General features: G+C 48.1%; 1 protein-coding gene across 1 annotated transcript in view; it reads left to right on the top strand.

The window, feature by feature from the left end:
• N4BP3 (NEDD4 binding protein 3) overlaps positions 1 to 9,547 on the top strand; it is a 27,736-nt gene extending 18,189 nt beyond the window's left edge. Inside the window, exons 2-5 of the mRNA XM_015412522.1 lie at positions 1,001 to 1,435; positions 3,647 to 4,183; positions 6,843 to 7,100; positions 8,055 to 9,547. Coding sequence (XP_015268008.1) covers positions 1,031 to 1,435; positions 3,647 to 4,183; positions 6,843 to 7,100; positions 8,055 to 8,624 — 1,770 coding nt within the window. The 5' untranslated portion in view covers positions 1,001 to 1,030 and the 3' untranslated portion in view covers positions 8,625 to 9,547. The remainder of the gene's footprint in view (positions 1 to 1,000; positions 1,436 to 3,646; positions 4,184 to 6,842; positions 7,101 to 8,054) is intronic.
• Positions 9,548 to 10,152: the final 605 nt, after the last annotated feature.

The raw sequence follows: 10,152 nt of genomic DNA, 5'->3' as shown, positions 1-10,152 counted from the left end.
GGGGGGGGGGTTGGTGCAGAGGACGCCGCACTTGCAGTCAGCGCTTCTGGGTGCACTTGCCGGACTCGGGGAGAAAGAGGCGGTGGCGGTCACCCAGTCAGGGCTTTTGGCGGGGGGGATTTGGTGGGGGGGTGCACTTTGGCGCCCTAAGGGCCTGCCCGCCCTAGGCGAATGCCTAGTTCGCCTAGTGAGTGAGCTGGCCCTGCGTGTTATGACTACCAATGTCAGGCCCAACTCTTCTGACTTGCCAGTTCAACCACAAAAGACAACAGTGGCAGAGTACTACATATGAGCCTGACTGCAAGAAGCTTAGTGAGCTAGGAAAGGTTGCTGGTGATTGTCATCACCCACCATTGGAGCCCATGTCAAGGAACAGAAACTTTGTCTCCCTATTTAGAGCAGCCCAAGAGCTGTTTTGGGATTGAAGACAAGGAAATGACCTTTGTGGGACTTGAACAGGGAGGACCCAGCGGTTGTACAAGTAATGCTAGTCTGGAAGCTGCTAAACTCCTTCTTGGCGTCCTAGTATACATTTATTTTGGTTTCTTGCCCAGTTGCCTGAAGCAGGGGGAGGAGATAGATATGGGAACCAGCCGGTCATGGGAAGTGAACAACTTATGTTGGCCTTTGTGGGGAACTGGGCTGGGCATATTGAAGCTCCCTGCTGGGAGTTGCTTTTACTGGGTGAGACATCTTTTGCACTTGGATTCTGCTCTGGCTGAGTGGCTAAAAACGGTGAGGAAGATTCAGAAGCAAGGCCCCAAGTTAGCTTTCATGCACTCGAATAACAGTGCCCTTATGTTGGTGATCTCAGCTGTCAGGACTTGAAGTTGAGAAGGACTGCCTGTTTTCCGAAGATGGTGGACAGCATTGACTAGTGATACAATTTCACTGCCAGAAATTGATTGGGACAGGTTTTTAGCCGGATCTTCTCAGGGACTAGTGGGAAGAAGTTATCAATAACCTTTTTTGTGAGTGTGTATTTGACTTCTTTTGACAGCACTGGAATTCCACTTGTCTCTAAATCTCCATGGCAACAGCACAGGCCTCTCATGTGACCTGTGTCCCTATCAGTTCTCTCTCTGAACCTTATTCTCTGGACTCTGAGCCTGACAACGACTACAACATGGGCAGTGTGGGCAGCCTAGTGGAGAAGCAAGACTTCTCACCAGCTACACTAGGAAGTCTGCGAGGGATGCGCCAGCCAGATGGATTGCTCCGGAAAGGAATGTCACAGCGTGAAGTCTTTGGCTACTTACATGGAGGAAAGAGAGACACTCGGGCTGAGAAGAAGCACCAGTCATCTGGTGGAGGCTTTAAACGGGATTACGAGAGTGACCGGGAGAATCAGTCTCCTGAACGGTATTTCCGGGACAACCAGCGTGGGGCAGATTTTTCCAAGAGCTCTCTGCCTGAACGTGGACGCTTTGATAAGGTGAGGGAGATGGTGGTGTGGAAATAGTAAGGAAGGGAGCGTCTCTTGACAGAGTGATGAGAAGAAATGTGGACAAAGGTGTATTTTTGCCATGTCCCCATTGCTCTATATGTAGTAGGGATGTGCATTCGGTTCGTCCGAACTGAATGCACCCCCGAAAATGGGCCATTCGGACCCCTTTTGGGCTGCTGCAGGCTGATTCACTGATCTGAATTGGCTTGCTGCCGAATTGCCATCGAATTTCAGTGGCAATTCGGCCCCATTATATCCTATGGGCCATTGAAGTCAATAGCGAAAACATAAGGTATATTCTGGGGGCTGGAGGGGAGGGGGTTTGAGGGAGAGGCTCCAAAACTCACAGTGTAGCTGCTGCAGCCTCTCCCCCCGTAGAATTGGACCCCCTTGTCCAATGCTCTTGAAACTTGGTTGTTATCTTGGGGAGAGGCTCCAGCAGCTACCCTGCGAGTTTGGAGACTCTCCCTAAAGCCTCCTCCCCTCCAGCCCCCAGAATATACCCTATATTTTCGCCATTGACTTCAATGGCCCATAGGATATAATAGGGCTGAAATTGACATTCGGCTGGCTGAAAGACTCCCCAATCTGCTGGTACTGACGAAACTGACATGCGGGAGTCTTACTGCCAGTCAAAATTGATTCTGCCCGATTCCGCCGAATCTGAATGGGCTGAATTTTATTTATTTTTTTGCACACCCCTAATATGTAGTAGTTGCATAACATTTCTGGGCTCATGGCTTGTTAAAGCATAAAGCCTCTAGCTTCACTGAAAGTCCAGCAGTGTGTGATGCTGGTTTGCTGGAGCAGTTCTGTGTCCTAGAATTGCACTAGAGCAGTGGGAAAAGCTAAAGAATAAATGAACTAGCTACGGTTGCTTTAGAGGAGGCTGGGCTGACAGACCCTGCAGCATATCTGGCCCACAGCCATAGCCCCTGGTAGTAGCCCAAAGGTAGACCTTCACATGCTGCTGCCCCAGCAACCAACACTTGAATCTGTAGCTGTGTACAAACTGTCACTTTGAAGCTAGTTGCCGCTTGGTCTTCCTAGTGCTGACAGGAGAGCTGTCCCAGAGTCATCTGCATCACCACAGTGGACCCTAGGGTTGTTTCTCTATTCCAGTACTGAGGACCGACTGGCAGACTCAGAAGCAATGTGTGACTCCACTATGTTGTGTTTAGTATGTGTATCACTGCTTCCCGAGTTAAGTCCTGAGGAAGTAGTACAAGTCATACTTAATGCAGTGTGCCCGAGAGTTGTGGTCTACTTGTGAGCTGGCCAGCTGCCACTCTGGCACTGAAATAGAGAGAGAGACTACCCAGGCCTTTGCAGTGATACAGAGGACTCTGTGGCATCTCTGCATTCAGCACTGGGAGGGCGGGGGTGGTGGTTGCCTGGCTAAAAACAGCACCTGTCGTGGTGCTGCTGGCTAGGCAGCAAGAAGTAGCGGTATTAAAGTTGCCACAAGCACACAACGCACAGCTTCTGACCCTTTCAACATGAGAGAAACTACTTCTTTTGGGATGTCTTCTCTTTTTGTGTTGAGGCTGCCCTCCAGCTTCTTTACTCTGTAGATGGGATTATTCCTGGTAAACTGCTTCAGAGGGTGGGGTGGGGCCTGCAGCCTGGTGTCCAGGCCTCCCATGGCAGAGAAGCTGGTCATCCCAGCTTGAGCAAGTTGTGTGCTAACTTCAACAGCTGAAAGAGGTTGATATAAGTTGGAGGGAAGAGACATGGGATGAGTAGGCCAACGTTACAGCCTTATTCCTGGTAAACTGCTTCAGAGGGTGGGATGGGGCCTGCAGCCTACGTGGCAGGAACATGTTGACCTGAAGGACAGTTACATGGAAGATCACAAAGATGCATTCTTCGCTGCTCCAGAGGACAACATTAAATCTAATGGGTTTAAGTTACAGAAGGTTAGATTTCAGTTGAACATTAGAAGAAAATTCCTAATGGTAGGGGTGATGTTACAATGGAACTAGGGGATAAGTTGGCTCTCCCACAATGGAAGTCTTTTAAGCAAATGATGGATAACCATCTGTCAGGAAGGTTGTTGCTTAAAAACTCCTGCATTGAGTGGGAAGCTGATGGCCCATAAGGCCCCTTCCAACTCTAGAACATTATGATTCCTCCCCTTCTTGCTCTGCTAAGTGACACTAAGGTGAGACATTTGCTAATAGCTTTTGTGTTTTCCAGTGTCGGATCAGGCCCTCAGCCTTCAAGGTCATGTCTGGGAAGAACTTGTTGTCCATGCAGGGACTGTCATCGTCCAAAGGGCAGAAGCTGTCAAAGAGCAACGGGAGTCTGCATACACTGTTGACACAGAGCAGCACTGGCAACTCCTCGCAACGTGGCCCGCTGCGCAGCCATTTGCTGCACACCATCAGCCTGGACGAGGGCACCAATTCCATCCAAAGCTTTCCTACATACAACCCTCGCTTCAAACCAGCCCCAAACCAGTTTAGTGCTTCGGTAGGCCACATCAATCACATTGGTGGTTCCTTAGACAGGGCGTCACGTGGGCCGCGGGATCCTTTGGCTGTAGAGAAAGCACCATTGTCCTGCAAGAGCTTGAGCCGGCTGCAGAGTTCTGGGGAACCACCTCCTCCTTATGAGCCCACGTACTCTCTGGAAGATGTGGTAAAGCAGCTTGAGGACCGGCTGAGTGAGAAGGGCATGGAACTCCGCCAGCTTACGAGGAACTTACATGTGAACAATGACCCCTTTGCACAGGTGAGTGAAATTCCAGCACAGCGGTCACTGAGTTCCCCGTTCCCCATTTTGCCTCTGCTTTATCCTCCATTTCGAAAGCTCTCCATCCCTAACTTCCATCACTTTCATCCAGGTTGCCCTTCTCCAGACTTATAAATAGCCATTTGCCTGTCTGCCTGTGATGAATAAGAATCGCTCCAAGGCAACCAAGCTGGGAAGCTTTGTGGATTTGGAAGAGTTGTGGTTTTTTTCTCTTCAGGCTTTCAGTGTACCACAAATTACTGACGTGGACATGTGTGGGCAGGTGGGCTAGTAAAAATGTTGGCAGGTTCCTCCTCCATGTCTGCCTTCTACTCCAGGAAACATTTCCAGTAAAAATATTTGTGGGCTTAGTCTGCTTTTTGTCCCAAACAACTGCTGCTAGCCTAATCCTTAAACCCACTTTCAGTTTCTTGTGCTATATAATCCACAATGGAGTCCTGGAATGCATTTCCATAAGAGAAGATGTTTATGACTCCCCTGAGTAGTTTATGGTCGACTGTGTGTAAGTGAGATGGAAGAGCAGTGTGTGTTGTACTGATGGTGTTTTTTCAGGGCCATACTGTAGTTTTGTGTTATGTCTGCTGTACTATTGCTGGCAAATCTATATGAGGGAAGGTCAGGTTGTAAAATAACCTTCCAAACAGGTTTACTACTTGGTACTAACTCACAGATGCTTACTATTTGGTCTACCCACAGAACACCTCTATAAGTAATTTGTATGGCCACAAGGAAAGGCATTTTGAAAAGTATTTTAGCCCAATTGCCTAGTGGTAATTCATATTCCCTTTGTTGTTCAGTCGCACAGTCGAGTCCGACTCTTCGCGACCCCATGGACCAGATCACGCCAGGCCTTCCGGTCTTCTGCCGTCCTCTGAAGTTTGCTCAGTTTCATGTTCGTTGCATCAGTGACACTGTCTAACCATCTCATCCTTTGCCGTCCCCGTCTTCTTTGACCTTCAATCTTTCCCAGCATCAGGGTCTTCTGCTCCAGTGAGTGCTCCCTTCTCATTTGGTGGCCAAAGTATTTGAGCTTCAGTTTCATTATCTGGCCTTCCAGGGAACCGTCAGGGTTGATTTCTTTTAGGATTGACTGATTTGATCTTCTCGCAGTCCAAGGGACTCTCAAGAGTCTTCTCCAGCACCATAGTTCAAAAGAATCTATTCTTCGGCGCTCGGCCTTCCTTATAGTCCAACTCTCGCAGCCATACATGACTACTGGGAATACCATTGCTTTGACCATGCGGACTTTTGTTGGCAGGGTGATGTCTCTACTTTTTATCATGCTGTTGAGGTTCGCCATCGCTTTCCTCCCAAGGAGCAGGCGTCTTTTAATTTCATGGCTGCTGTCACAGTCTGCGGTGATCTGGGATCCCAGGAGCGTGAAGTCTGTCACTACTTCCACGACTTCCCCTTCTATTTGCCAAGGAGAGATGGGGCCGGATGCCATGATCTTAGTTTTCATATTCCCTACGTTCTTTCAATTTACCCATCTATCTGTTAGTGTTTATCCTCCTCTTCTGCCAAGGAGCTCAGGGCAGCATATATGGTTCTCCCTCCCTTGTAGGTGAGGCTGAGAGGTGACTGGCTCAAAGTTACCAAATGGGTTTCATGACTGGAGGTTTGAACTTGGATCTCCCAGGTCCTAGTCCAAATCGCTAACCATTCTACAACACTGGTTAATGATGCTTCATCGCCCTTTCTGTTTTGATTTAAAAACCCTCTTTTTTTGCTAATATGAGGAATACAATCAGGTGAAGGAAAGAACTGTGCAGGTTGTAGTCTGGGACTATATCCCGAACTACTGCTGCCACAAGTGTGTGCCTTCTCTCTGTCAAAGGACAACTGGCAGACCATGAAATCCCTGTAGATATGAGCTGTGGTCCTGGGTTTAATTTGACAGTTGATAATTTTTCCCCCTGCGGTGATCTTGGGCTGTGTTTTATTCCTCCACCCTTGAACAGCTGGGCAGTAACTTCACATGAATATTATAAAGCTGCTCCTTTCCCATTTTAAACAGGCATGCAGACATCTATCATACATATATAATCGGGCTACTTATAAGTAGCTCCCTTGTTCTGAAACAAGCCATAGTACTTCTGCCCTAGTCCTGTCTAAAGTACTGCTGTTTAAGGATGCCGTGGATTAAGCCTAGGACAGTGGTGGCGAACCTATGGCACGGGTGCGAGAGGTGGCACTCAGAGCCCTTCTCTGTGGGCACGCGTGCCATCGCCCCAGCCAGGCCCAGACCATCATTAAAGTGTCGAATTCTCTGCCAAATAATTTTAAGTAAATGAAAGCATTTGGGATTGCTTTCCTTACTTTGTTTGGATCATCTTAAGTTAATGTATGCGTTGGTTTTTTCTAAAGTAAAACCTCAGTATTCAGGTTAAATTGCTGTGTTGGCACTTTGCGATAAATAAGTGGGTTTTGGGTTGCAGTTTGGGCACTCAGTCTCTAAAAGGTTCGCCATCACTGGCCTAGGACCTTCAGCGCACAGAAGAAGATACCCAACAGCCCTTTCCTGAGAGAAGTGGATTTGCCTTCCATGGAAGGCGTGTGCTTTATGGGGTGGGAGAGCTCTCTCACTTGAGGCTGACCTCCATTTCTCCTCCATGATTTTCTTTTTTTATTTGCATAGATGTTTGAAGACAAACAGCGATTGTGGATGGAGGAGCTGGAGGAACTGAAGCAGATGTACGTGGCCAAGTTGCAGCAAGTAACACAACAGGCCCAGCGCAGCCAGCGAGCCCTTCAGCTGCAGCTCTATAAGGTGCAGCAGGAGAAGAAGCGGCTGCAAGAAGAGCTGGAGCTCCAACAGAGTCAGTGTGAAGAACTGAGGCAACGGCAGCAGCAGGCAGAGCGTCTCAGTCCCAAGCTGGAGGAGACCAAGTGGGAGGTGAGGATGAAGAGGGTTTGTAAAGGGAGCGGCACCCCACCCCGAATTAGTCCTTCTCCATTGTGACTCTGGCTGTTGGTGCCTTCTGCAAGCAAAAAGGAGTGGGGGTGTGGGGAACCAAAAACAAAACCAATGAGATGCAGAATCCTTTAACAGAAAATTCTCAGTTCCTCTATATATGTCATGTAGTGTAGGAAATGTTTCATAGGAACACAAAACATACTTTCATAGACAGTCTGCCCCATTGGTTTGATTTTTATTAGGGAAATGGACCCCTTTTGCCTTCCAGGAATGTTTGAGGTTATTAGAGTTTGAGAAGCTTTTAAAATGTCTTAGTAGGTCCATGTGGGAATGTTACAAATAACGTGTATGCTTATATTAAAACATACTTCTGTCTTTGAAGATTCCCAACCTAAAGATGAATAGCAAAAGATACAGAGTTGAGAATTTTCTGTGAAATAACTGCTTTGCATTTTGTGGATTTCTCCTAAACGTGAAATACTGTTATATTCTGCCTCTCCACGGAGTCCTTGAGGTTATGCATGGGACTGCTGATGTTCAAACTGCCCCCATCTAAGAGTGCAGCCAGGGTGCCAGTGATAACGAACTCCCATGTGTCTTTGTGAAGCAGATTAGCTTTAGCTAATTAGCTCAATTAGGTAACTGGGAAAGTGACTGGGGGCTGCTGCACATGGCTTACCCAGTTAAGGAGCCAGGTTTCAAATGCAGTCATACCAAAGTCTCCCTGAGTATGTTCATAATCCCCTCTGAGCCTTTTCCCCATCTCTCTTCTTTTCTAAGAATTCTAATTGTTGTTTCATTGACTACAGTGTGGCCACAACTCTGGTGTTTGGAAATATCTTAGCTTCCCAACTTTTGCTGCTTCAGTGGATCATCAGTTCTCCCTCTGTAGTGTACTCCCTGATTCTCACTTTGCATGTAATCTTTTGGCAGGTTTGTCAGAAGACTGCGGAGATTTCATTGCTCAAACAGCAAATCCGAGATACCCAGGAGGAGATGACCCAAAAGCTAGGTGAGATCTTCAGCTTGAAGTCCCAGCTGCGGGAGGCCCGGACAGAGTTGCAAGTCAAGGACTCACAACTGGTGCATTTGGGGGACTCTTTCCAAGCCTTGTCAGAGCACGGTTCCCCCCTTCCTCCAAGGGACTCCTCAGTGCAAGCATGCCAGGACTTTTTGGGGTGTGAAACGGATGACTCCAAATGCAGGGGAATGCAGGGGGAGAGTGCAGAAGGCCCAGAGTGGCTATGGGCAGAGCTGCTGCGGGAGAGGCACCAGGCTCAGCTGCAAGCTGCAAACTTTGAGCAGGAGCGAAAAACCTGGCAACAGGAGAAGGAGAAAGTTCTGCGCTATCAGCGGGAGATTCAGGCCAGCTACATGGAGATGTATCACCGGAACCAGGCCCTGGAAAGGCAGCTCAGTGAATTCCGGCAGCTCCAAGCTGAATCCAGAGGTATCAACTCGGAGTCACCTTGGATTGAGAGAGTTGAGTCCTCAAAGATCTGAACAGACTATATGGGAGAGGCCCTGTGCTGGGACTGCACAAGTTTGGATAGGCCACACTGCATTGTGTGCCCAAAGGATCCGGTACAGGAAGTTGTTAAACCAAGGGGCTTATCAGCCAGGCGAAGAAATTTGCTCTTGTAACCTACGGGGTCGCCATAAGTCAGCTGCAACTTGACAGCACTTTACACACACAAAACACACATAGGCACTGTAACCCTTTCTGTAACCATTAGGGTTTTGCAGACTGTTGCCATGCATGGCATAAAGTTCCAGCATCACATCTGGCACTTTTAGCCCTTCCACATAGGCTGTTGCCTTCTGTCTTGGAGGGCAGGATGCTTTCCTGCTATGTCCTCTCTCTCTCGTGCTCACATTGGCACTACCTTTCAGGATGGAATATTTGTTACTGTGGAATGCGCATAGACTCTGGCCACCGTTGATAACACCTGCTGGGGAAAACCAATGAGGAATGTGTATATGGGGCTGTACCACCCTGTCCTTTCATAGCTTGACAGTTGGCCTGTTGTACAAAGGAGGAGAAATTGACAGCAAACCCACCTCGGCATGAGTCCTGCCTGCCCTAAACAATTTTGTTCTCTCTCCACCTGGCTTGTCTTCATACTATGCCTGATTTTAAAGCTCCAAATGTGACCTGATTGTGTGTGCCTTGTATTGGAAATGACTTGTATTGTATGACACACAAACTCCACAAAGGCCAGACTCTTGGGCTCAGCCACCCCAAAGGCCAATGCCATGTCTGCTTGGTCTAGTGTTTCTCGATTGGCAATGAGTGAGTACAGGGGCTGTGGGCACCTTCTGTTTGGTTGCTGCTTGGTGCCCCAGTTCTAGATTTGAAGGTCCTAGCCAGAGTTATGAGCCATAAAGTAGAAGCTCTTCCTGGCAACTCCTGGAATAAAATTATGTCTGACACTTCTGGTTCCATGACTGTTGCTTTCTCTTTTCTGCTCCTGGCACTGTAAGCCATCACATTCACACTCTAGCGGATGTTCACAAAAGATTACATGCAAGCTAAGTAATGACTTGTATTGTATGACACACAAACTCAACAGAGGCCAGACTCTTGGGCCCAGCCACCCCAAAGGCCATGGGCCAATGCCATGTGTGCTTGGTCTAGTGTTTCTCTATTGGCAATGAGTGAGTACAGGGGCTGTGGGCACCTTCTGTTTGGTTGCTGCTTGGTGCCCCAGTTCTAGATTTGAAGGTCCTAGCCAGAGTTATGAGCCATAAAGTAGAAGCTCTTCCTGGCAACTCCTGGAATAAAATTATGTCTGACACTTCTGGTTCCATGACTGTTGCTTTCTCTTTTCTGCTCCTGGCACTGTAAGCCATCACATTCACACTCTAGCGGATGTTCACAAAAGATTACATGCAAGCTAAGTTGCTCTGCAATCTGTTCTTACAGTTTTGCACAAGCCAGTCAGCCAGCACAGTAGGATGTGGCGCCATGCATATATAGCAGGAAGGTTGAATGCTCTGTCCCTGGTGGTAGTGTTGAAAGGGAGGTTTT

Source organism: Gekko japonicus, unplaced genomic scaffold (genome assembly GCF_001447785.1).
Source record: "Gekko japonicus isolate JY-2015 unplaced genomic scaffold, Gekko_japonicus_V1.1 scaffold100, whole genome shotgun sequence".
Taxonomy (NCBI): domain Eukaryota; kingdom Metazoa; phylum Chordata; class Lepidosauria; order Squamata; family Gekkonidae; genus Gekko; species Gekko japonicus.
The sequence above is the reverse complement of the archived record's forward strand: the minus strand, read 5'-3'. Positions and strand labels throughout refer to the sequence as shown.